This window comes from Charadrius vociferus, unplaced genomic scaffold, assembly GCF_000708025.1.
Source record: "Charadrius vociferus isolate BGI_N301 unplaced genomic scaffold, ASM70802v2 scaffold377, whole genome shotgun sequence".
Taxonomy (NCBI): Eukaryota; Metazoa; Chordata; class Aves; order Charadriiformes; family Charadriidae; genus Charadrius; species Charadrius vociferus.
Window position 1 is genome coordinate 284,200 of NW_009649456.1, and position 27,259 is coordinate 311,458.

The 27,259-nt window shown below is 38.1% G+C and overlaps 1 protein-coding gene across 1 annotated transcript in view; it reads left to right on the forward strand.

The window, feature by feature from the left end:
* Window positions 1-854: 854 nt before the first annotated feature.
* ST8SIA4 (ST8 alpha-N-acetyl-neuraminide alpha-2,8-sialyltransferase 4) overlaps window positions 855-27,259 on the forward strand; it is a 53,780-nt gene continuing 27,375 nt past the window's right edge. Inside the window, exons 1-3 of the mRNA XM_009889711.1 lie at window positions 855-919; window positions 4,331-4,462; window positions 14,362-14,619. Of these exons, the coding sequence (XP_009888013.1) occupies window positions 855-919; window positions 4,331-4,462; window positions 14,362-14,619 (455 nt within the window). The remainder of the gene's footprint in view (window positions 920-4,330; window positions 4,463-14,361; window positions 14,620-27,259) is intronic.

Consider the following 27,259-nt stretch of genomic DNA (forward strand, 5'->3'; position numbering starts at 1 on the left):
CGGAGGGGGGGGGTAGCCGGAGGGGGTGGCGGGGGCCGCCGGAGCGCCTTTCCTGCTTTGGGAGCTCCTCAGGGTCGACCCTGCCGGTGTGCGCGGCCGCTGGCAGCTCTGGGTGGCCCCTGCCTCCCTCCTTGAAGTTTTAACTTCGGTGCTCCTTGGGGGATGCTCGCTCTGAGAGTGTACGGGACAATCCCCCATAGCTCCCGAGGGTCCCCCGCAGGAAACTCTGGTCCCTCGCTGCGACCCTGTGTTAGGTATTTTCCCTCTCCTGCCCGTTTTCCGTTGAAAATAAAGGGCGAAAAGTGCCTTGCCATTTTTCTGTCTTGCACCTCAGCTTTCTCTTTGTCGCGCATTGTGTTTGTGTACGTGTGTGCCTGTATTCCTCAATCTTCTCCCAACCTGCAGCTTACCTGTGAAGATGTTGGGTTTTCAGCCAAGCCTGTTTCTCCTTGGGGGGGTATAATTTTTTTTTTTTTTCCCCCCACAGGAGGGATGTGTAAATTCTGGGGTTGGGTTTTCAGCCAAGCCTGTTTCTCCTTGGGGGGGTATAATTTTTTTTTTTTTTTCCCCCCACAGGAGGGATGTGTAAATTCCGGGTTCGCTTAGTGAAATCAGCAAAGGCAGGGAAGGGGCTCACACTTTCTCTTTGCTTGTGCAAATCGCCTGGAGGCGGGGGCAGGGGGTAGATGCATTCACAGCAGATTTTCATCCTTTGCTATAAGCCCTTGCCTTAATTTGAGGAGGAGGCATAAGGAGGTTCTAAGTTCTGGTAGGACCCTGGAGGACGCTGGGGCAATTTACGATCTGCTTGGTCCCCTCTTCACCCCTGCAGTCCCCAAAGTTAAAGGCAGAAAATGCATCCCTCTTCCCTTGCCCTTATCCAGGCAGGTCGTTGTGGGAGTGGAGTGCAGGCAGCTGGGTACAGCTGGGCACAACTGGGTAGCAGTGGTCCTGGCACCTGCTGGGAGCAGAGGCTGGCCTCGCCTATGCTTGTGTGTGGTTAATGATGCGATGTTTGCTTTCCTTGGTATTAAAGATTTTCACAACTTGCTGTTAACTTTCCCTCTTGTTCCTCCTGGGTTTAAGCCCACTTTCTGCCGCGGTGCTGTAGTATTGCATACTTCCGAGATGCACAGAAGTTTAAAATTGTAGGAGTGGGAAAAAAAATACATGTGAAAACAAATGTGTGAGGGAGAATCAGCATTAAAGATACCCATGTGTCTTAATATCTGCTCCTTTTCCTGTCAGACTAGAGGTAGCTGCTAAAATGATTCAGAAATTAGTCACAAGGTAGAATCCATATATATTTGAAATAAAAAAAGCCCCCTTCAGCTTATGATACATTGTTTGACAGGATTTAAAAGGTACTAAAATGAACTGATGATTTAATATTAAAGGAAAGAAAATAAGTATGTTTAGTCATAAATGTGTATGTCCTTAACAACACTTTAAAGTGTAGCTGCAGTGTACTTCTGCCAGGTCATTTAGTGATGTCTCTGCTTCTGTGAGACTTCTTGTGCAGTATGGTGCAACTCACTTTGGCTAAGGATATTGGAATACAGTTTCTTTTCCCAGCCTGTCTTCCCCTCCGTTACTGTACGAAGCAGGAAAAAAAAATCCTAAGTATACCACTAGTATCTCCTGCCACTATGATGTTACACTTGCCTTTCTCCTGAAGGAAGGGCTCATGCCATTTGGTGATTTTTGACATAGGCAAGCAAAGTTGGTTTTCCATGGGATGTTTTACTTCCAGAAGTACCAGTAATGCAGAACTGTGAATGCGTGAGGTGGCCCAATTTATGGTTATTAGCGACACTGCAGGTAAATCCCAGACATTCCAAAATGGACTATGTGCATTTTTGAAGTATGTAATAAACGCTAAGTCAGCTGTGTTCTTATAGCAAAGTTTGCTAGGACAATAATTGCGAAAGCATGCCCTTCTTTAATTAAACAGTAGTGTCCCTTTAAAGGTCAAGCATGTAATGAAACACACATATTATGTGGAATGCAGTGTTTCTTAAACAGCATTATCTTCTACTGATGTGGAATATGCTTGAAGACGGTTATTTATATTTAATGAAGTGTCTTGAGGAAAAGAGATACTCATATTTTATTGGCCTGATTGGTGACCAAGGCAAAGTAATTCAGAGTGAAGGTTGACACTGTCAGCCACAAGTTGCTGTCGCTACGGAAGCTGTATAATTTACATCAAAGAAGATTTGCAGTGATTCTAGAAGATACAAGGTAGCCCAAATTTATTTCACAGTTGTTTACACAACGAGATTTTTCTGGAGTAAATTTAGCTTTTTATGTGTTAATTTATTTAACATTACTTTAAGTGAACATTAAATAATACCAATAAAAGGGAGCAGAGCATGTGAGTGAACACCATTGTGTTCATAGTAGAACTTTAACACAAAGTGCTTCAGGCCTTCTTTTAGCTTATGAGAACATAATTTAACATTGTTTTACTGTACAATCTATATAGCTTACTGCAGATGTAGTTTGTGAATATGTATGAACCACATTTCAAATGCTACAGTGCTTTAGGTGTTGGCAACATATTTTGTTGCTAAGTTTTGTCAACTTAAAGTCTATACTGGATAACGTTTCATCCAGCATAAACTGGAGACATCTCTGAAGTACTTTTAGACTGAGTATTTTACCTGGATGTTGTTTGGTAATTTTCCTTTAGATGCATACACTCTATGCATCTAGAAAATATAGGCAGGAAAATATACGTGATAATTATATTTGCAAACATTATGGACTTTTTTAAGGGAATAAAACGTTTTAAAGTAGCAAAAAGTATTAATTGCGTTCTGGTTATTGAATTTAGGGACTTCTGCAGCATCCTCCCATGCCCTCAAGGTAGCATGATTTGGATAATTTGCATACAGATCTTGTACTTACACTATTGCTTAGAGCTGTAGGTTTTTCGGTAGGTGGCAGTCTTACCTATGAGTCAGTGCAATGTCAGTGCTGCAGCGTGTTGGCGTAAAGGGGATGAGGGAGGGAGAGTGTTGCTAGTAATGCTGGGTTGTTTTTGATGAAGTGTATAATACTGGTTTATTAGTTACAGGGGCTTTTGCAATCACAGCACTTTTTGCAAATGACTACATGTTACTGTGGTTTTTTTTTTAATTTAGCTTAGTTATTGGTTTGTTTGAGTTCAATCTACCATATAGTCTACCAAGTATTAATACTTTTTAATATATATATATATATATCAGTAATGTTGGTGTAGTTCTCACTAGGGGCTGGGATGCAGTTGTTTTAAGAACTTAGAGCCATGGGAAGACAAGAGTCAGCGATTCCCTAAAAAGCTTAACAGTCACACATGTTTTCCATTTTGTTGGTTGAATGGCTGGTGGTCAAAAAGTTCTGTTAGAAAGCTAAGTGAAGTTATTGTTGTTGGCAGTATTTCAGAGCGCACTTAGTTAACATATAGAGATTTCTGTATGTTATTGTAACATGCGCTCCTAAGATACAAGACATTCTACATGGTAGAAAGCTATATCCAACAACTTTGATGTATTTATCATTAACAGCTAGGTATGAACATAGCTGAACATTGCTCTGGCACCTAAATAGAAGCAGTATGGAAGACAAGGGAAGCATGGAGATAAAAACAGATTTTTAGACCTAACAACTTAAGTAACATGATACCTCATCAGATGTTCAGTGGTCATCACCCACAGCTTACTGTGTTTCTTTATTTTTTTTAAGGTTGCCATACCAAAATTTATGAGTATGATAAGATTGATGAAGAGGATAAGACAACTAGGGTTGTTTGGATGCGTGCATACAAAAGTTTGAGGAATTCTTGAGCAAATTTTGTGGTTTGTATGGTGTTAAACTCTAGAATTCCGTGCATGAAAGTCTTTTTGTATCAATAGGATGCAAAGGGAATCTACGAGGCCATTATTGTAGAACATGAGCAATTGTTGGGCAAAGGTTTGAAAGTTATCACTTAATTCTTAGTTTAGTACTGGAAATTTGGAACATTGAAGTGCAGAATTTGCCTCACAAGCATACTGAAGTTTGGTCCAGGTTCACAATTTGAAGTTTATTGTGATTTTTATTCCATCTATTTCATTACAAATAGAAACATATTTAAGCTCTTAATTTGCATAATCAAGTATTAGATATAGGATATAGGTGTCCCGTAGATTTCTCACAGGTACAGTTTATTTGCTTTGGCAAACAGAGAGATAACGGCTTCTTTTTGTTGTGAATAAAAGGAAATATCACTGGTGCTTGTGACTTAAATTATTTATAACTACAGTTAACCTTGGTGTAATTGTGTCTTTTCTATATTGCATTGCAGAGATGGTGAACTGAGTTTAAGTAGATCAATGATCAATAGCTCTGATAAGATAATTCGAAAGGGTGGCTCCTCAATCTTCCAGCATGGTGTAGAAGGTTGGAAAATCAATTCTTCTTTGGCACTGGAAATAAGGTGAGTGTCTTAAATAAAAAGCAGTTCATTTCATATTACCTATAATTCTTTTAATTTCACATCGCCTATAATTCTTCTTGTATGGAAAACAGTCATTTGATTTACGGTTGCAGGTGAATGTTTTATAATGGTATGTATTTAGGGTTCAAAATAAATGTAACTAAATTACATTAGACTCCACAGTCAAGTCATCCTTTATAAGAATAAACAAGATGTTTTCATCTGGCTGTGTCAATCAGACCCATGCAGTCAGTATCTACATTATGCATGTCCACATTTGAACTGGTTGTTTAGAACTCTCTTGCAGTCAGTGGTGAGAAGCTGACACTTTTAGGACGTGATTTCCTCTCATCCTAAAAGTCTGAAATAGAACAGATGGAAGGCCTTGAACATACCAATTTTCCTCCCTTAACTACAAAGGGAGCTTAGGCAGGCAACTTAGACCTAGGGGTCAAGAGCTAGGACGTCAGGTGCTGCAAACCCAACCTTGTCTGTGGCTGGTCCAAGTCACAAGGTCAGATGTTGACAACACCCGTATCTTAGGCAGTTTTCTTTCCTGAGGGCAGAGAGGCCAGCAAGAGCCTTAGGTTCATGCTGAGCGGGGAGAAACAGTAGCAGAGCTAAAGTGAGTGGTAGTTCTGATGTGTCTTAGTCGTCACAGTGGATCTACTCACCTTGGGGCTTGAGAGAAGGGAAAGCAGAAGCTTGCAGGTGTGTTGTATTGTCATTGCATCTTCCCTGTCTTTGTCAGGAAGGTGGCCAGTGAGAAAGTGTATGGAGCGTGGGTCGGCAGTGTGGAGGACTAGGAGTGTCACATTCTGTGAAAAATGATAGAAAATAACTATTTTTAGCAGCAATGACATAGCAAAGTAGACTTTATTTTCTGAATGTTAAGGTTTTGAATAGGAATTTGATCTAATTAAAATGTGGTTTCTATGTAATTTCCCTTTCTACCTTTTTTTTTTAATTAAAGGACAGCTTACAAAACTCTTAGACAAGCACTACTTCCATGTACGAAAGCATGGCTTCTCTGAATAAGGAACTTAAGGCATTTTTTTTTTAATGACTGCTATTTTATGTCACTGATTCTAAAACGTGCAGAAAATACGGGTAGCTTAGAAATGTGTGAAGCTGTAGTAAAGGATTGATGTTTTGGAAGTCTTGTGCTATGATGGGCGTGGCTCAGCTGCGAAAGCTGAGGAACAGCATCAGGGATGGAAGGAATAGCAGGATTTGGGTAGGCAAATTAATATTCTGGAGCCTATGGCTGTGTCTCAGCTGCCTGGCAAGTGCTCTGTGGAGCTCTGTGGAGTCCCCGCTCCCTGACTCCCTACTAAGGGACTCTCAGGCACTCGGCTGTTCCCTGGGCACCTGAGTTTCCTACTGGTGAAGACCTGGTGGTCACCCTAAAATGCAGCTGAAGTGCTGCTCAGGAATGGAGTTCTTTCCAGGACCATCTGTTCAGATGCAGCCTGTTTGACCAGTGTATGGTTGTTTAGTAAAGGCTAAGTTCTGTTCCAAAGTAGTCTAGGAAAGATAAGCAGATTTTCTATATCCGTAACAGTATTTGAAATTGATATGCATATAACTGACAATTCAAGTTGGAGAAATATTGAGTAACTTCAGAAGAATACGGTTGAAATTTCAACTCATAGGTTATGATTCTGACAAATAGGAGAAAATACCACACTGTTTTACTTGTGAAGTAGACTGATTTGGAAGCCATTGAGTAACTATAAGCAGAGACAGACAACCCTTTTCAGTCACTTTCTTGAAAAAGTAAGTGTCATATTTCAAAACCATTTAAAACCAATGGCTCAAGCTAAACAACAAACAAGTAAAAATATTACAATAACTTTTTGATTCAAATTAAAAAAGAAAATGAAGCTTGGGTTATGCTCATTTTTCATTTGTTTCAAAAGCAAAATATGTCATTCAGAAAAAGAGGTAAAACAGCAGAGAATGCTTTAGATTTTTTTTTAAGCCTGTAACTACATGTGTATCATCTCAATGTACCAAAATCATGAGTTTAAAAATCAGTATTTTGATTTACTGTTGACTGGGGGGGAGAGTTCTCTCATTTTATAAATTACTAATGTGCTCTTAAGAAGCATCATGATGTGATTATGTGGTGTTTTTTAAAAATTTTGCAGCGAAGGATGTTTTTTGGTCTCAGTAGTAAGTGAAGAAAGATGTGTATCTTCTACACTGGTTTAAGCAGTAAAGGTTCTACTTTATCAGTGTAAGGATTTTCTGTACGGTAGAGATCATAAAGTGGAGTTTATTTAGATGTCCACCTCACTAGTCTTGTTTTGAGAGGAAATAGCTACCATCATGAACACTGGGGCAGAGAGCAGGTGTTTTCACTGAACCAGTAAAAGATTTTAGATTAATGTAATTTAGGGCCAAAATTTGACATAAGCTATATGAAAGGTATCGGTGCTACCAGCCAGTGATATTCTTTCTAGAAATCCTCTTTGCTAACGTACATAGCATATTCAGTAATGGTACCCAGCGGTAAGGGAGGGAGGTTTGGCATGCGTTTCCCTGAGGAAGCCACGTACAGTCCCTTGTGATATGTGTTCCCCTCTGATGCTGACTAAACAATGTGCATTCTTCTTTCACTTTTACAGGCGGTTTGCTATACACCTTTCTTCCCTGTCACAGCAGTAAGAAGCATCTTCGCCGTAAATATTTTTACACTTACAGACCTATCAGGACTAACTTCAAATGTGTCTAGCAATCTCCTAGAGTGTTCTCATAGTTAAACTAACTGTTCAACCCTCCAAAGCACATTACGTGCACTGTGTAGACCATGAAGATGATTCATACTCTATTATTGCAACTTTAGTGTGAACAGTGGTGGTCTGGTGGTGTGAGGTTGACCATAGCAAATAATAGTAAGAAAGAAAGAAAGAGAAAAAAAAAGCTAGACCCTGTGAACAATGTATAAAAAGTTATCAGTTCTTAGCCATGGAGAAATAATTTGTGAAACCATTAGTGTAGAGCATAAAGACATTTTGTAGACCTTAAAATCACCCATAAATGCCAGCTGCTTTTGTTTCTTATGTCAGCTTTGCACCCGCATTAGCAATTTTAAAATGTAGAAAATATTTGATAATGAGTTTTGCTTTGTGCAAGGACTGTTGATCAATGGTGTGTCTGGACCTAGTTGGCTGGCAGCTGGAATATTATGTTTTACTATTTGCTTTGTTGACTGTGGGTGTCATATCTGGCCATCTTACTTTTGCTCAGATTAGTGACCAAGTCTATCAACCTCAAAGGTCCTATGAATTCTTGGCAAGACCAGGCTCTGATAGGAGTCAATGAGTGAAAAAGCTCCTTTGTCAGGAGCCCAAGGGAGGATTAAAAGCTTCCATTGGGTTTCTGGTGTCACAAGATGCTTTCTGGAACTTTGCAGCCAGAAGAGGCAGCCTAGTGAGTGTAGCAGCTCTTTTGGGAGGGAGACAGCCCTTTGGAGGTGTTAACCAGGCATTACAAGAAAGAGCTAGACTTTCTGTGATTCATGTGGAAATGATGGGTATTATTAGTTACTTGAGACTATCAAAGTTGCTGCTTTGCCAGTCACAATTGGTCTAGTGGGAGAGGGATTTTTCCAACTGATAGTACCTTCTGATTGATGACAAGTTCTTTGAAGAATAATTGGTAATTCCTGTGCCTAAGGGAAGAAGACTGCTTGCTTGGCTCCCCTTCTGTCTGAATGGTTTCAGTCATGAAGAAGAGGGAGAACCCACTGTCTGTGAGGTTTTGTGTCTTAAGTCCTTTCTGCTCTCTGTAGCAATGTGAAGGTTTTCCAGTTACAGAAATAAGGAAATTCAAGTTGTATTGAAGGCCGTACTTTCAGAAAGGAGAGGTGTGGCTGAGATAGTACGAACCTATCTGGGGAAGCCGCCTGTGCAGGACTGATGCCAGCACATCTGTGGCCTTTGTGAAATGACCTACAGTCTGACGTCTCAGTGTGTGACTTTCTTCTTCCATTTATTTTTTGATTAAATGTGGCCGTTTATTGTTGGAGAGAGCAGATGAAGGTTTTGAGCTGCAGGAAGGCAAAATGGAAAAAAAAAAAAAAAAGGTCTATTTATCTCTTTGCAATGTAACAGAGAACTTGATGAGTGGAAATTTCCTGTCAGAAAAGTGTGAGAACTTGTAAGATGTTAACAGCATCATTAAAAAAAAATGCAACTTCCTCCTTAGAAAGGTTCAGATTATTATCATTGTTTGTCTTTCAAGTTAATATGAAACTGCTATGATAAGTCCCTGAAGCACAAGCGGTAAATACTGAACTAGCAATTGGGCAATACAGTTACTCTGAAACTTTTAAAGTAACATTTTTGGGCCAGTTGCACTGTTTCCTTCAGATCTTCTGTGTCTCCTAGACATGCAAACTGGGGCTTTCTAGTCTGGTTTAGTCATAATAAGCCTTAAGGGCTTTTTGCCTCCTTAGACCCTTGCCTCAACTGTAAGTCAGTGTTCACTGTCAGTTGGGGTGATTAACTCTTTTGACTCCTTTCTTTTGACTCTAACTTGCTTGACTTCATGAAAAGCAGATGTATGGCTGGCCTTCTATGGTAAGCATTACTTGAGTCATGCCCACTGAAGATTTATATGCCCGATTAGTATGTGCTTCAGCTACTGAAGAGACCTTTTTGGTCAAGGGAGAGTGGGGTGGACGTGAGGAGGGTTTGAATGGGGACTGAGGCAGACAGCAGCTTCCTGTAATATGGCATTACCTGGTCTAGTGGGAGGTGTCCCTGCCATAGGCAGGGGTTGGAACTCGATCTTCAAGGTCCTTTCCAACCTAAACCATTCTATGATTCTAAACCATTCCTTTCCAACCTAAACCATTCTATGATTTCTGTTGGTGTGATCCTCCATGGGCCGGGGAATGCTGGGAACCTTTCCATGGTTAGTTGCAGCCGGGTGTATTTCTAATAAACCCAGATCAGGGGTTGCACTAGATGGCCTTTAAAGTCCCCTTCCAACCCAAACTATTCTATGATTCTAAATGCTGCTTTCTTTGAAGATGTTTTCTCAAAACTCCCTCCCAGTCAGACTAAAGCCAAACCCAACACAAGAACAAACACTCATAGTCCCCGCTGCCTCCTCAGGAGGCCACCAGGAGCTGTAGCTGTAGCCACCTACAAGGGCAGCCTGTGACCTTGTGTTACCACAGTTTGTTCTTGTTTTGTTTTGTTTTGTTTTTTAATTAAACTAATTTAACTTGCAAAGAGTATGTTTTACTTAGGTCGTAGTCCTTGGTGATTTCAAAGGCTGAGAGCCGCCTTCTTCCTTCCAACTGGGGTGTGCAAAACAGCATCAGGACTTGCTTGAGTTAGAAAATTAGGTTGTTTACGGACCTGTGTGAATCAGTCTGTGAAAGTCTGCAGGAGAGCAACAAGAGGGGTCGGAGTACTACAACACAGGGCTGGTCCAATTAAAAAATAAAAGTTTTTAAAAAAAGTTGGATAGCTTCTTAGCCTCAGGTAAATGAAGGCTATTGCCAAGAGTAAGGAATAGTTTGTCCTCCACAGGAAAGGCATAAGAAACAAGAACAGGTGTTGGTTGCTGTGGGAAAGACCAGAGCTAGCACGAGGAATATTGTGCTGCTGGTAAGTCTGGGGAAGCAATGATATAGACTGCACGGGGAGTTTGCCGAGTCCCCACCATGGGAGGTTGTTAGGCATAGGTTAGATAAACATGCGCTGAGGATGATGTAGGTAAAGGCACATCTTTAGGGGGGGCAGAGTGTGCACTAGGTAATCCCTTTGTCTGTCGCTGTTTCCGTAATGTGATTGCTGGTGAGCCAGACCATCTTCCTGGATACTGAGGATGCAGCTCAGCAGCTTCCCCTCACTGCTGGGGTCCAGGCAAGTCCAGATGCCCCAGCAGTGAGGATTTCGGGCACTGCCTTGCTTGAAAGGAATGATTTTCCCAGGAAAAGTGTTGGTCATATTTCAGTATTGTTGGCAATGTCTGAAAATATAAATTTATTTATAATTTTAAAAGTCAAATGTTTAAGTGATTTATTTTCTCTTCTTAATCCACACAATTCTGAGGCAGATGAGAGAGAGCTTGCCATTGTAGTAGAAAGACCACAGTAAAAAATAAAACCAGAAAAGTGCGCACAAGTAGAAAAATGTCGCCGTGTTGCCCCAGAACAATACACATTTATATCATTTGGAAAGCTCTTCAGAGACAATGCTGTCTGTTACATGTACTTTATCAGATAACTGGGAGTTCTAGTTGGTATTTAAATATTATGAACATCTGTTTCTGGTTATCAAAGAAAAACTCTGGGTCAACCACAGATTGTGACACCATGTTTCTGTGAGTCATGTAAACATGTTGCAAACAGCTGCTTGGCTTCAGATAAGAGCGAGCCACATCTGCCTCACCTGCCCACAAAGGGCTCAGGCCACACCCCAGATACAGTTTTATTCATCAAAACAAAACTTGAAGATCACCTCAAATAAAAACAGTGTCTTTATACATTTTAACTTGAGGCTGCAGAACACCTTTGCTTCAAGTTTTACTGAAAATCATACTGGTTTTTTTCCTTCCTCTAATTGAGCTTAATTTTGAATTTTATATGCAGCTGGATGTGGATTAGCACTTATTTTAAGTTATTTTGTCATGTTTGTTTAATCAGAATAACCTTGTGCTATTTTCAGTGCTCTTCATGGGACAGAGCAGAGGTTTAAACAAGTTCTTATTAAACAGCATCAGGACTGATTGAGGCACTCATCTATATACTTAGTAATTTTTTTTTCTCTGAACACTTATGTTAAAATGGGAAGTACTACTATACCCATGGTACAGATGAATCGGTAGCACAAAGGAACTTAAAACAATAGCATGAACTCTGCATTCTTAATCATATTTCTTTCAGTATTAAAAGATATCTGGATACAGTCAGATGAATCAATTAAAATTTTTTTAATGTTAGCATTATTATACATCTGTAACACAAGGATTCTTATATGTACTGTAATACCTGTGCATACGTTTAATTGAATATGCTACTGACAACTTCAGATAAGAAGAAGTTTTTAAATATGTGAGAAGATACTAAGATGCAGTGACGGCCATCTCAAAACTTTATTGAAAAAAATTCCTTAGACATTTAGGAAATTTCAGCTCTCTTAAATTAGTGGTTGATTGATTATCTGAATATAATTCAGGTCCACTTGAAACCCTTTGGAGGAATATCTGTGAGCATATGTAAGCACATAGAGAGATAAATAATCTTTGACTGTAAGTAACCAAATTCAAAATGGAAGCCAAAGTGCTTTTATTTTTTTGGCACTGTTTGCATAACTTCACTGCCTTCCTCTTATGTTTTAAAATAATACACAAGATGCTCTATTAATGTACAAATGTTGCTACTTGTTTGCTAACAGAAACAGTATTAGAAACATTCATTCTAGTATCAGGGATGGGTGCTTTAAATTACTAAAGTGAATCTTCTGATGATCACATGTGACTTTTTTTAGTTAGAGCCCTAGGTTTCTGTACATTTCACATGATTTTTTTTTTTCTTTTTGAGGCTTTGTGGTCAGCCCTTCTCACGTCAGAGTGTGTGAAATGAGTCTCTGGATAGCTTGGCTGGTGCTATTGCTCACTTTTAATGCATTCATCTTGTCTTTCACATCCACAGCTCTGGTAGCTCTGTTCTTAAGTAATGAATTTTAGTCATTTTTAATACTGCTAGACTGGGCAATTCCTTCTTTCTTGCTCTTTTTTGTTTTGTAGCAATTTATATATCCTTGCAGAGTACCCACAAAATTAAGCTTGTCAAACTCACCGAGATCTTAAATCCATTCAACTTGCAGGCTACAGTGAAGTCTTCATCTTCCTTTTGCAGAAATACCTTGCCTGGCTTTACCAAAAGCTTTGGACACTCAGTATTTTAATATTGTCTGTCCTGCTCTGTTATTTGGAGTCCCTCAGAGTGCCTTAGCACAAGCTGTCTTTGCTCTGATGCTGTTTCATTTATACATGGCAGCTGTAACAGACAGTCCAAGACAGACATTCTTTCCTTTTTTTTTTTTTTTTTTTTGTCCTAGTTTAAGAAATGAGAGGAAACACTTTAAAAATATTTTTATCATGTTTCACTTCCCCTATGGCTTTTAAGGTCAGTTCCAGGGTGTGTATTTTGTGTCACTGGTTGCAACATTCAGACATATTCTTCCCTCTTGAGGCAGCGACAAAAGGGCTAGCTGGTGTGAGCATGGTGTTCCTATAGTTCATCCCTTTTCGCTTGTGGGGCGGTGTTTCCCCTTTGTGTCTCGCTGTGTGTGTTGCAGCTGCTAGAGTAGCATCTCTAGTTATCTTTTCCTGTTTTGATCTGCTCTAAGGAAGTTCTGCCCTAAAAACTTACTACGTAAAAATAGCATTTTCTTACTCAACAAAATGCCTGTTCTTTTTTAAATTCCACCTTACCTCCTGATGGCAGTGGAAAATACAGTTGTTATTTTTTTTTTGTCTTCTTGCCTTGTTAGACTTACAGAGGCAAAAGTTTCTATTCGAATTAACACGTAGTGAACACCCTGTCCCAGCTCAGCACTTCTCGTCTGTTCAATAAGCGTATCGTGCTTAAGTGTGTGCTTAAGTTCGGTGCAATCTTTATACCTCTTCACAAATGTGCATGCTTTGCAGAGCAGGGATAGACACAAGCTTGTGAGGCTTTGTTCATTTCCAATCCTGAGCTACCAGTGGCTCCTGCTTCTCTGACTTTGAGTCCTTCCCAGCTTTTTATACCAAGGATAAGCGTGTGCTGAAAACTGCTCGGTGCTGCCAGTGCAGGTATCAGGCATGTACGTAGCTGCAGTCATTCAAAGTGTTGGGTTTTGAACTTACGTATTGAAAGCGTGTCAGTTCTTGGACTCCTGCCCCCACCCCTGTAAGCAGGTACAATTGACATAACTTCTTCAGCTCACATTTATGCAGACGTTCTTCACCTGTTACTTGCTGTGGACTGGGAGTATACAAGTCTTTAATGACCATAGTTCACCAGACCTGTGGTAGCTTGTTAAACCCTCATATCTTGGTCATATGTGCCTGAACCTAGCTAATAGTTTAAACAATTAATTGGAGAGAAGCAAGGTAAAGGATTGGACTGAACTGATTTAAAGCGATGGTAGGGTTCATAAGTGTTTCTGTGAGTTCAGCTAACAGCTTGACTAGACCCTGAGCTGCAGTAGTTTAATTTGCAGTGTGTTTTGAAGCTGATTTTGTTTAAATTGTTACAGAAGACTGTGGGTGTGCTTATTGCAAGTTAATTAGGATAACTCTGGCTGAACTTCGGTTAATTAGAAGCAAGTTTATGCTAAACTGAATATATTACTCTTATGCGGAAATAATAACCTATAAGAAAACATGGCCATTCCTGAACCAAGGTGATTTGTGAGAGATGAGAGTGTAGTGAAGCATTTATTCCCTAAATCATAAATTCCTTGTGTACTTAACTATGATTTCTTTGAAAAGGCATTTATTTGAAAGATTTGTATGAAAGCACACTGCTCTGGTCCTTTTTCAAATACATGTTTATTCCAAAGTTTTGGAAAATACTCAAAAATAGTATGCCTTCTAATTTCCGAAGTCATCTTCCCTTGGTCTCTCAGTGCCTTTGTCTGTAGGAAGTCATTAAGCTCTGTCACTGTAGCATTTATGTGTTATATTGTAACCAAGATTTGAACTCTGTCCTAACAGTTTTGCTCTAACTCCATCCTAGAGCATGGGAAATGACCTTAGTCTGTCTGACACTATCTACTGTCTGCTTTATGTTGTATGGTCTGAACAGTCTGTATTACTGCTAGATAAACTCCATGCGAGCAGTTAGTGTTGGGTTTTATCTGTGCGTTTTTGTGTCAACCCAGAAAGAACATTCTTCGATTCTTGGATGCTGAAAGAGATGTCTCAGTGGTCAAAAGCAGCTTCAAGCCGGGAGATGTAATCCATTATGTACTGGACAGACGCCGCACCCTAAACATTTCTCAGGATTTGCACAGCCTTCTCCCCGAAGTTTCCCCAATGAAGAATCGCCGATTTAAAACCTGTGCAGTTGTTGGGAATTCTGGCATCCTCCTGGACAGTGGATGTGGAAAAGAGATTGATAGCCATGACTTTGTAATAAGGTGAGTTTTCATCTGCTGTTGAAGATACAGCCTGCTGTGTTTCTTGGAGAAAAGCTGGGAGAAGTGTTTTAATCTGAGATACAGATTTCAGGCATTATCTGATATTAATCTGAAACAGTATCCTTCACTGTGTGATTCCCCAATTTAAATACGTGCTCATATGGCTGACAAGAACATTATTTTTACAGTAAAAATAAAACAGGGGCCAGAGGAGAGAGGTTTGAGGTATCTATTTTTGCTTTTTGTTGTTTTTATTTGAGACAAAATAAATACTCTTATGGAGGCCTTGGTAAAATAAATGCAAAATGTTTTCTTTTTCAAAAATATTCTTTCTTAGCTCTTGGCCAATAAAGATGACCTATGGTAAATTACTATATTACTTATGTGCAACGTAGGCTAAAACTTTGGTGCGAGGTATTGATGTTGAACCAGATAGCTGCGATTAAGGTAATTGGAAGTCACACTTCTAAATCCCTTCACATCGCTCTAAAAATATACTCTTGCAGTTTGGGCAAAAATGTTGATACACTTCACTTTCTATTCACTCTTCAAACATAGACAATAGAATAACTTTGGACTTCACGTATCAATAGGAAATAGAAAGGAATATCTGGCCTCATATGACAGCCTGACATTATGTGGATATAGAGAAGGTTGGGCAAGAGATAGGTCCTTTTGCTTTTGAAGAAGTTTCAATTGGTATGGTTTGAGAAGGGTGAAAGGGCAGAAAACAGAAGGGCAGTGAGAGAAAGTATAGAAATAGTTGTCATTGCAAGTTATTTGCTTTTTCTTTTTTCACCTTGAAGATGGTGGCCAAAAAAATATCAAAAGGATATGGAAAAGAAAAACTATAGTTTTTCAGTACATGAAACAGAATTTGCACAGGAAAGTTGTATTTTATTTGGAAGGTGTACTAGCAAGTGGCAACTGAAACAATAACACACAACTCTTTCATTTTTCTTATTTGTTTTGCTTGTACCACTGTTTTTTCAAATTATCATCCTTACTGCAGACGGAATCCAAAAATAAATACCACCTTTTTAAACCACAATTAGCCTATGGCATGCTTCTGTGCTCCCTCACAGATTAAATGTGATTCATTTAATAGGACTACAGAAAAAAATAGATACTAGTTTTTCTAGATGAAAATTTTTATTCAGAAGGCAAGGTACATACTTTTCCTTAAATCATGTGCCACATTTCTTTGAAGTCATCTCCATGCTCTTCCCCATGTTTTAACTAGTCGTGAAAGCAGGCAACGGTATCTGATAGGAGTTTTTAAGTAATTCAATCCATGTGGAGAAACATAATATTCCTGAAGATCTGTGTATGAATAAAAGAAGAATGGTGAAGCTTAATAGGAACATCAGGAAGTTCCTGTTGCTAATCAGTTACTTAGACTGGAGAAACTTCCCTTCAATAGTGTATGGCTAGTAAAGTGATCAGTCTAAGAGCTAGGTAGTGTGATGATATTGCGGATGATAATCTTTATAAGGTTCTGGGAATAGAATACTTAACCCTGCAGCCTACAGAGTGTTTTAATACAGTGAAATTTTTGGATTTACAAATTGAAGTTAAGACATTTTAGAAGTTCACAGATTACCTTGTAGGTTAAACTATATGGTATTTATTTATGTATGTCTGGATGGGTGCATAGGTACATAACATCTATTTAAAGTAAATAGGAATAAATTAATTTGTATTTTGAATTAAAGAAAAAGGCAAAGCATTCTTCAGAGTTATAGTTTCCTACGTTCCTCTTCGTCCATTTAAAAGAAGTTGTATGCAACATGGTATGTAATTCCATGATCTAATGGTACTGGCATACTTGGTAACCACTCACCTCTATTGCTATTAGGATTCTGGTGTTAAAGTGTACCATGACACTCTGTTACTCTGCTTTCAGCTCATTTCTCTAGAAGTAAAATGAACTCATTCTACTTGCCACCTGACAGTGTTCTGAGAAGCAGTTACTTTACGTACTGTATGCAGCTAGGTGTATAGGCTTATGAGCGACATTTTTGTGGAATCCCCTGATGCTGAGTGGGTTATGCCTATGTGCTGTGACAAGTCCGTCATGCTACTTTGGTTAAATATATTATTCGGTTGATTTTTACACTACTGTATGTTCTTTTTGAGATCTGAAACAAAAATGTGTATTTTTGAGAGAATTACTTCTTTGAGCGGCAGTTCTAATGTTAGATCCAACACCAACAATACCATTAATTTAATGATAAAACTGATAGTGAAGATCTGTGAAAGTGAAGAGGACACAACAAACATCCAGCAGTATTTGCGTAACAGTACAATAAACTCAATATCGTGAATTTTAATGCCCCTCTAACAGTGGTATGAAGATGTTAGTAATAACTGATAAAGACACAGAAGATATGCTTTATTAAAGGTAAAGAAGAATGTCAGTACCTGCACTTTAAGTAATTTAAGTTTGATAGTATCTGTTGATGTCTTTGAAAGTCATCTGAAGTTACTAATAGTTGTCCATCTTCCTTTGAGACATTCCCGCATATTCAGTGCCTTCTATATAATAATACCTCTCAAAGAACATTAATCCAAGAGACAGCGGATAATTAAAATATTCCTATTATGAAAAATGTTTAAAATAGGCACCTAAACTAGAGTCAAATAATATGCATGTGTGCAAGCCAAAATAGAATCCTGTCAGCAAATTCTACAAATAAAACAGTACAATTCTTCTTCTTTAGACATCTCTGAAAGTGCATAAATAATGGTCATTTCTGCAAGCAAGGTAATATCTTGTCAGCATAAGCAGATTTACTGTATTTACTGAACATTTTAAAGTGGCTTCGCTTTAATTACTTGATCACATAAGGCCTTACTTTGTTCTCATGGCATCAGAAATCAGGAGTCTAGGGACATATCTTCTGCTAGCATAAAATGGATTAGTTCCACAAGTTTAGTGGTCATGCCTATTTTGACAGTAGAAAATGTGACCCATCTAGTTAAAATGGGAAGCAAGGAGACTCTTTGCTATTGAAAAACCCTGTTCTGACTATAAACTATTTCCCCTTTCCTTTATTCTTTTCTTTTTTTGCCTCTTAGGTTTTTACACCTTGTTAAGTGACTGTTAAAGCTTGCACCTCTGCTGCTTTTGTAGTGGTGAGCTAAAACGTGCTGCATTTTGATACTATAGTCAGAAAGGGTCTGAAGTATTCCAGAATCTCTGATTCCATAAAATAAATTTGAATGTAAGTAAGAGATAAACAACCAGATTACATTTAAAATGTATACATGACACAGTGCTGTTGCAGGAACTGTTTTTTGCACAGGGCTGTTTTCAGCTGTTTAGCTGTTGGGTCAGATATATGGTGCTCACTCCCTGTGAGATTTAAATGCAATACATCTTATTTCCCACATTGTCTATACTTTCTCATGTTGAAATTCCTATGCTGGGGCTGTGTTAGCTGTTATGTCTTACAAAACAGGTGAACTTGTTATAGTAAATGGTACATTTAGAAATGCATTAGTTAGAGTTATATTTTTTCAGGAAGTCCTATGTATTTTGGATAGATGTAAAATAACAATACTAAACATTGCCAAGTAATAACTTTCACATTCCTGGAATTACTTCTGGCAGTAGCAAAAAGAATTCAGTTCAGCTTTAGGTTCACAATTTGAACAATGCCAAAGATCAGAAGAAATCCTCTTTTTTTTTTTTTTTTTTTTTCCTGATGGATGGAATTCAGCATTCATGATGAGAACTATTCAAAAGCAGAGGCCAAGTAGAGTTTTGGAGTTTTGGCTAAAAACCAACCAAACAAGTCACCCCACCCCCCCAACCTAGTAAATAATCATGTGTTTTTTCTCGTGGTGGCACTATTCTGGTGAAGTCCCTTTCATTGCAGTTGGACAATATGGAGAACAGGCCTGTTGAGTGAAGCTGCTGGACAAAGGGCTGCTCTGACAAGGAACAGAATCTCAGAATCACAGAATCTCCTAGATTGGAAAAGACCTGTAAGATTATCTAGTCCAATCATTAACCGAATACTGACAAGCCCACCACTAAACCATGTCCCTGAGCACTATATCTACACAACCCTTAAATACCTCCAGGGATGGGGACTCCACCACTGCCCTGGGTAACGTGTTCCAATGCCTGACGACCCTTTCAGTAAAGAAATTCTTCCTAACATCCAATCTAAACGTCCCTTGGCACAACTTGAAGCCATTTCCTCTTGTTCTATCACCTGTTACTTGACAGAACAGGTTGACTCCCACCTCACTGCAGCCTCCTTTCAGATAGTTGTTGAGACTTATAAGGTCTCCCCTGAGGCTCCTTTTCTCCAGGCTAACAGCCATGAAAGGATATTAATTGCTTCTTTCTTTGGATTGAAGTGCCTGGTTTATATGTTACAACTCCTCTTCGTCCAGTTGGAGTGTTTTCCCGCTAACTCAGCATTTGGGAATCAAACTGAGTATTTTTGCCATCACTGGGGATAAAATTTTGTTGGGCAAATGCAGCTCCTATTTTGCCAGTGTCCTTTGACTTTCCTATTTTAACTTGTGGTTAGTGAAGTTGACATGGAAAAAACTTGTAGTTCTTTAATAAATTTGTTGTTTTATCTTATGTAAAGAAGATAATCTCTTTGACTTCCTGATGTCTTGGTTTTGTGGGCAAATAATTGTGATATGAGCAGAAGACAGCCTGTCTGTTCAGGAAGAAGAAAAGGGTAGACCTTCTAACCATACTGGGAGATGTGGTTGCTCATTTCAGGAGAACAACTTAAATTTCTCTCCTAATATTAGTATGTGAGCAGAGGTTGGTAGTAACTTCTTTCTTCTGTGTTGTTCCTTCAGCAGATAGAAAAAAACAATCATAAATTTGTCGGAATAAAAATATTTAGGATATTAATATATTCTGGAACTTTTTTTTGTAACTTATATCAGCTTTTATGTTCCAATATTTATTTAATACACCTTGCTTGGAGCATAACCACCGTGCCTGTAGAGCTGGATGCTCAGAGCCAGCAAATCTCTTGAAAGCAAAGTTGCCAATTTAACAGACTTATTTTAAAACATGATTCTTCCCTTAAAAATTACTTTGAATACATCATGAGTAGCTCATTAGACTTTTTTAGTTTGCAAATGTGGCAGCTCTATTTTTGCCCTCTGTCTCTTCCTACAAATTGTTACACTACATTGAAACATTAAATGAAAGCAGAAGAAAGCCAGAAAGCCATCGTCTTCAGATGTTCTTGCTCAGTGATTTAGCTGCCTGGCAAAGGGGGAGCACCAGTGTAGCTGTTCTGTGTTTCAAGTCAAGGTAGACATGGGTCGCCTCCACCTCAGGATAGCCTTGGAGAAGGCCTGACTTCTTGTGGCCACATTTTCCCTTTTTGGCTTCACCCATGACTTCTTCAGCTGCTGGGAAAGTCCTTGCATGAACACTACTCCAAGCAGCCCATCATGGGGCGAGAGCTGATACACAGATATCTTCTTATGGAGCTGAACCTCTTGCTCAGTCAGTACATAGCACCTGGTGCTACCTACACTGGTGGGCCACAGTACTGGGTACTTTCCGTAAGCATTTATAATTCCAACTTTGTTGCAACTTCCTAGTTTATTTATTTTTTTTTTTAAAGGAAGTTAATTCTTAAGTAGGTAATACGGGAAGAGATTTAAGGATGTAAGTTTGGAAGGCTAAGGGACTTGATGATCTTAAAGATCCCTTCCAACCTAGACAATTCTATGATCAGTAAGAAGTGACTTCTGTAAACCCATATACAAATGATCGAAGATTCCAAAGTGGTTTCTTAAATAAATAGGTGTCCTGTGATCATCCAAATGTAGAGCACATAGCGTTAGCTTGACTCTTTTTATAATTATCCTGAGATAAAAGGATAAAAGTATTTGAAGTTGCTTACTCCTATTGTTGATAATACAGAGCTTTTAATTTATTAGTTTTCTGAATAGTTTCAAATGCAGGAAAGCTTCACTAATCCATTTGATCATTGACAGAGTATTTAATTTAGGAGGTCTGACAACATTCAGAACAGCCTTCCTCTAAACATTGCCTTTTTTGCTGTTACCAATTTTTGAATGTTCAAATTACTGTTTTTTTCCTGTGTTCCAAACTCATGACCCCAAAGTGCTTCTCCGAAACAATGAACATGATCATTTTGCCTGAATTTATTGCAAGGATAATGAAATTTTTTTTAATCCATTCTGTCCTCACAGTGTTGCAGAACTATTCTGAAGTTCTCTATATCAGACTAGTAAGACTTCTTTGGCGTTTTGATAATTGCCCTGTAGAATATGCCCTTTATAGACAGTCAAGTGTAAAAGTATTTTCACATAAAAAAGCAAAGACACAGATATTCAGGAATCTACTGAGTTCTGTTTCTCAGGTTTTCTTACATTAAAGTAGCATTCTCAATATTTCAGTGCTGCAGGGTTGTTGGTTTTCTTCCATATACAACAAACTTTCAGTGATATAAATTTCTTTATTTTGGTGTCAAAGTAATGGTATTGGAAAGAACAGTAAAATTCTGTAATTCGTGGGTAATGTTCCATCAAGGACTCACAGTAAAGAGGTAAATAATGGGCTTTGCCACTGTTTCTAAAATACAACTTAGACCTTTTCTGTCACAACACTGTGCTGTGTCAGTTGAGGATAAGTTGCACTTCAGTCATGGGTGTTAAGGAAGATGCTAGGAGAAAAGAATGTAAAGATTATCACTATAAGTTCTAGTTTGGGCAACAAGAAGTAATGAAGTTTATTAGCAGATGATGTTACAAAATGTGTCTTCTAGCTAAAGTAAAATCAGTCATAAATTCCGCATTCTTGTGGACTTGTATAAAAGTTGGTATCAGGTCAATAATGGTATATTTTACATGGCACATCTTAAAAGACAGCTGTGATTCCTGTGTGTGAGTAGAATCTATAATTGTGCTGTACCTGCAGCTCTCATGAGACATTCTCTGTTGTGCCATGCAGAGGATAAGGACTGGGATGAAGTGGGATATGTCAGGGGATTCCCTGCTAATCCAAATGCTGGTAGTTAATTTGAAGCAATTTTACTTTTATCAGGAGCCAAACAAGTATACAGAACATGTGAGAATCCATACATTTTACTAATCATTAGATTTGGCAGGGGGACATAGGAGTTTTGTGCATGTTTTTTGGGTGAATGTCCCTTTTTTTTGGGTGTACGTGGACATGAAAGTTATTACAGTGCTGCTGTACACCTTTATTTGAAGAACCAGGTAAACGATGTGCTACGTATAGACAGGTATTAGCGTGATGCGCTTCCTGCAAGTAGACTGGGTAGAGAGTATTCCAACTGTTAGGTTGTCTGCTGCCTTGAACTTAACTTTTTTTTTTTTTTTCCTCCTGTGTGTTTGAGCCTTGAATTTTACTTTCACATCCAGATGTTTCTTAAAATGTCAGGAATCTTTGAATTCAAGATTGCAGTTTTGATTCTTAGAGGAATCTAGATATGAACCTGAATATAAAAGCATCCAGGCTATTCGGGAAAGGGTGTTGGTTACTGATACCAGATTAGGTAATGCCTTATGTTTCAGAGAGGTTTAATATTACGTCTTCCAGCAACAATCTAATTTTCATTTTTTGGCTTCTCAGAGTGTATGTGGTTAATATTGTGTGATGGATATCTTTGGCTTTGGTCTACAAGGAGAAGATATTAATGAAACAAAGCATGTTTTTACCACACTTTTGTGCAGCTTAGGCTTTACAGTGTTTTCTAAATATTTATTTCAACCTGTAAACCTCAAGCGCACAAATTGTAAAAGGATTAACAAGTGTACAGTTTCATGGCCAGTTCTTGTATTATTACTGTGTGAAGAATAGTCTTTTAGTTCTCAATGTCAAATAAAATGGAAATAGTAATCACTTTTACTCAAACAAATTTTTATGTTATTTATTTAAAATCAACTTCAAAATACCAATATATGGCCTATGGATATTATGTATTGAACATTTGCATGCATATACATGAGCTGTGTGTTTATTAGTGACCAAGCAAGTTCAACTGAATCTCTCTGGAATAACTTGACTTCTCATTTGAGTGTATTTTTGTGAATACGACTTCATTATTTTCTCTGTTAAGCTCTGCTCTCTTGAAGACTAAGTATGTTGTGGATCTGTTTGAGCCATAAAGGTGTCACAGCAAACCCAGGGTTGATTATTTTGATCTAAGTGTGGTATAGCACCACTTCCTCTGTTCTTCAGTCTTTTCTCATGGCATGCAACTCCAGCCATTGGCAGTCTGGTTCTATTTTTCCCCCACACTCATTCTTAATGTATCCCACTGTGACTAACATATGCAACAGACATTTGTGGAAGAAGCAGGTTTTCAATCACTGAGACTTTTTGGTCTGCGTATCTTAAGCCCTCAGTTATTCTTCAGATACCTAAATGCCATGTGATATTTCATGAAGTAATTTTTCCCTTTTATCCCAGATCTCTTTTTAGTGATACCATCACAGTGCATCTTCCTGTTGAAAATCTTCTGCTATCACACTGAAAGCTTGTGTATGGGGACCTCTGCACTTTTACTATAAATATTTTATATCTATATATTTGCCTTTCTATGTCTTGATTATAAACCAATACTATGTAAATTAAGTCGCCCTGTGAACTTACTGGTTATTTAAATCATATAATTGATGCCTAATAGTAAGTTTAGACTAACTACCCTGTTGAAATGGCTGCACTGAGGTTTTGGATGGTCTGGGCTGATGTCATCAGACAAACAGGGACAGCAGCATTAATTTGAGGTATCGTGCATATTATTGCCTATGACACTACCAATTACACAGATTATGAATGTTTCCCACTTAGGATTTTTCCTAACCCCCTCACCCAAATGTACCAATCTTTGTCCTATTTGGACCAGTTTCTGAACGTTTCTACTGTAGATAGTGCCTAGAAGTAATAAGGGAGCAAATCATGACTTACTGGCTAGTTTAGTGCAAGGGAAAAAAGGAGTTAGAGCTTCTGATTAAACAATGTTATATAGAAAGAATAACCTTGTCAGTTTTAAAGAATACACTTACAGTGAATTTTTATATGGGGAAAAGAAAGAAACCAAAGGAAGTCATGAAAGCCATTATTTTGCAAAATTATTTTTGCTAGGGCAAGCTGCATTTCATCATTTTCTCTGGAAATAGTCAAGAGCTTGGGCTCAGGAGAAGGAGGTTTACAAACTTTTATATAATGTGATGTATATTCTCAGTGCTTATATTTACAGCTGTTTGCTTAATTGCTAAATCTTCAGTGCTATGTGTGACTGTTAATTATAACCTGCTCTCATATTCTCAGTGTTAAGTAACCTCATAGCAAGTTTGTCCTCCTCAGCTTTGACCTGCAGCCCACTTACTTTCAGGTTCACTAACATGAAGGCAATGCTGAAGTTTTTTTTTGAATGAAAGATGATGCTATGTTGCAGAAAATTGTGCAATTGTGTTTTGGAGTAAAATTTTAAGCAGTCATACAGTTGCAAGGTGTCAATAATGCAACATCTGAGAGGGAGGAAACTCAGTAGATTACACTGTTCCATTTATTCTTCCTGATGGATTTTATATAGCAATGATAACTTAAAAAAAAAGAAAAAAGGTAAATTTTCATTTGTTGTGTACAAATTCCTAGGCATGTAATGATAACGTGGTACAGAGTCCCCCTCATGTCCTCATCAATGACTATATTCAGCATTCTGTGCCTTATGACAAATGAGCTAGAATTAAAGACTATAACGAGGGAAAGATATTGCATTGCCTATTTCAAAGTTGTTCAGTTAATAGGCTTCTTAATTTGACTTAAAAGAAAATAAGTATGTTATGCATGTCTCTGAATATGAAGTTTTCTTGAAAAAGTCCTGAGAATTGACAGGTCATTGATGTCTGCTAACAAGATAAACTTAAAGATTCTGACAACTCTATGAAACTGTGGCGTAGCGTAAAGATGCATTAGAGGTTTGGATAAAAGCTCTGAAACAGGTAACAAAAGCTATATACATATACTCAGGTCTATATGCAAATAAACAATAGCTAGTTTTGTTAGCCCTGAAACATGTAAGGAAGATGGGGACAAACTTTTTAGTAGGGTCTTTTGCGATAGGACAAGGGGTAATGGCTTTAAACTAAAAGAGGGTACATTTAGATTAGATATAAGGAAGAAATTTTTTACAATAAAGGTGGTGAAACACTGGAACAGGTTGCCGAGAGAGGTGGTAGATCCCCATGCCTGGAAACATTCAAGGTCAAGTTGGATGAGGCTCTGAGCAACCTGAACTAGTTGAAGATAGCCCTGCTCATTGCAGAGGAGGTTGGACTAGGTGACCTTTGAAGGTCCCTTCTGACCCTGTTCTATGATTCTATGATAACCTTTCTATAAAGTTTTCTTAAACTCATCTGGAAATATAAATTATCTGGTACTAGCAGCTCAGGGTAAGTGTTGCAGTTCATCACTAGCACATAAACTCTTGAGCTCATATGGAAACACTTTTGATATACCTGCTCCATTTACTCTCTACCGAAGAATATGCTGATTTTAGTTGATGTGTTTTAGCAGATGTTTTATATTTTCCAACTTTATGGATAAGTATAAATATTCAATGTTGAAACTTCTAATTTAATGAGCGCTAAAATCATTCTTTCAAGGAAGTAACATATAAGAAAATGAGAAGTAGCTTAATGAGGGTAATATTTTTATAACTTGGTCAACTACAACTAATTTAGTAATGTTTATTTGCTTAACAGAGCTAGAAATTTGTGTAGAGCTTGTCTTACATTTGTGTTCTACTAAAATAATCTTAGCAGTATGCTGCTAAGACCATCTAGTTACTTCTTTGAAAAGAGAGCCTTTCAAAGCACAGATGTACTTACCACATTGTTTCAAACTTTAGCACTGCTACTAATGCATCTATATATAACTGAATTTTTAAAAGATCAAAGGTTAAGAACAGGTGTCTAATTTGAGACACTAAAGCATGAAAAATGCAACTAATATGTTCAATAACTGTTCATAGACAACCCCATTGTTACTGAATGTATTTGGATTGCTCATTACTTTCTGAAGTTATACTTGAAAGATGTGAATAGGCAATATATTAAGAATTTACACTGCTTATGCTGTATACCTTTCTGGAATACAATATTTGATATTAAGTATACTACTGATGAAGCAGTAATGATATGCAAGGTAGGTAGACCTTGTATTTGGTATGCCTACGATGATTTTTTGGGGGGATTTAGGTGAAATTACATTTATATGCTGGTTTCAGACTACCTACATGTTTAAGATTTAGGCACTGATGCTGTTGGCAGATCAGAGAGGAGCTGTCAAAAGACATGGAATCATATTAGAAGCATAGGGCCTATGTTATATGTGCACAGTTTGCATATGGCATACAGCTTTTTAAACAAGGTGTTGCTGGTACATTGGGGCTTCTCAAAGTCGGACACAGAGAGAGCAGGCTTTGCAGTGTCAAGCTCTGTCTTATGTTTGTAATAGATGTCATCATGTGGATGTATGTGTGACTAATGAAGAAAACCCTGCTGTGCATGAATCCTTCATTATGTTGTGCAGTCTGCCTTTAAAAGAGGTATTTTCAAGAGCAGCAGTAATTCAGTGAATTTGATTGGTTGAATTTTAGTCCTTGGTTGTTGTTTTTTTTTTTATTTTTAGATTTTGACAATTCCAGGTTAGAGGTTCATGCATTAAAGTTTTTAGAAACAATTTTCAAAGCCAGTATTGAAATCAGTGGGAGTTTTTTTTGTGCCCTAACTACCATTTCCTAAAATATAATACTCTTAGCAGCCTGTAATACATGCAGATGGTTTGTGGAATAGACGTATAAAATACTGAAGAATGTAAATCCGTTTCCTAAGAAAGCTTACATCTGCCCACATGGCTTAAGAAACTTGGATGGCTTTGTCTCCTAAGAATATATAGGCTTTATGGTCTTCAGAACATTTATTTCTGAAGAAGATAGGACTGCTTCTTTAGTTGATAATTACAGAATGAAAATAATGTTCTGAGGAATTAGCATTATCAGTCAGGACTACATCCTCAGTTCGTGCTAATCAATACTGCCCTGCTGACTTCACTTATTTTTATATGACATTGGAGATCTGTCCATTAGAAGATGCTAGGGGATAAGCTTAAGTAAAAAGTTTACTGTACAAGAAAAGACTTGCAGAACTGAGAGAATACTATTTCTATTAGGAGTCTAATAACATGCAAATGTTTTGAAGGACCTGGTTCCAACATTGCTTCTTAGCATCCTTCGACTCAACAGAGCAGTTTGTTAATACTGAAATTTTAATTTTGCGGACATATTATGTCTGGTTATTTATTTGGGGCATACCAGCTACAGGCTAATTTACTGAGGATGATGTGGAGGTGATTTGTTTCAATTGGATCATACTGGTCACTGAAATCACAATTAATTTCTGAATTGCATTTTGTCACCTGCATCCAACGCTGCCATTGGAGAATGCTGCCTCTGTGTGATTACATACATATGTATTTATATAATGAGGTAAAAAACTGCTGAACAGTTGATGAGACCATTTTCTCAAGCCCAGAAAAAAAAGCACAAAGCTACTGCAAAATTAAACAAGGTTTGAAAATGAGACA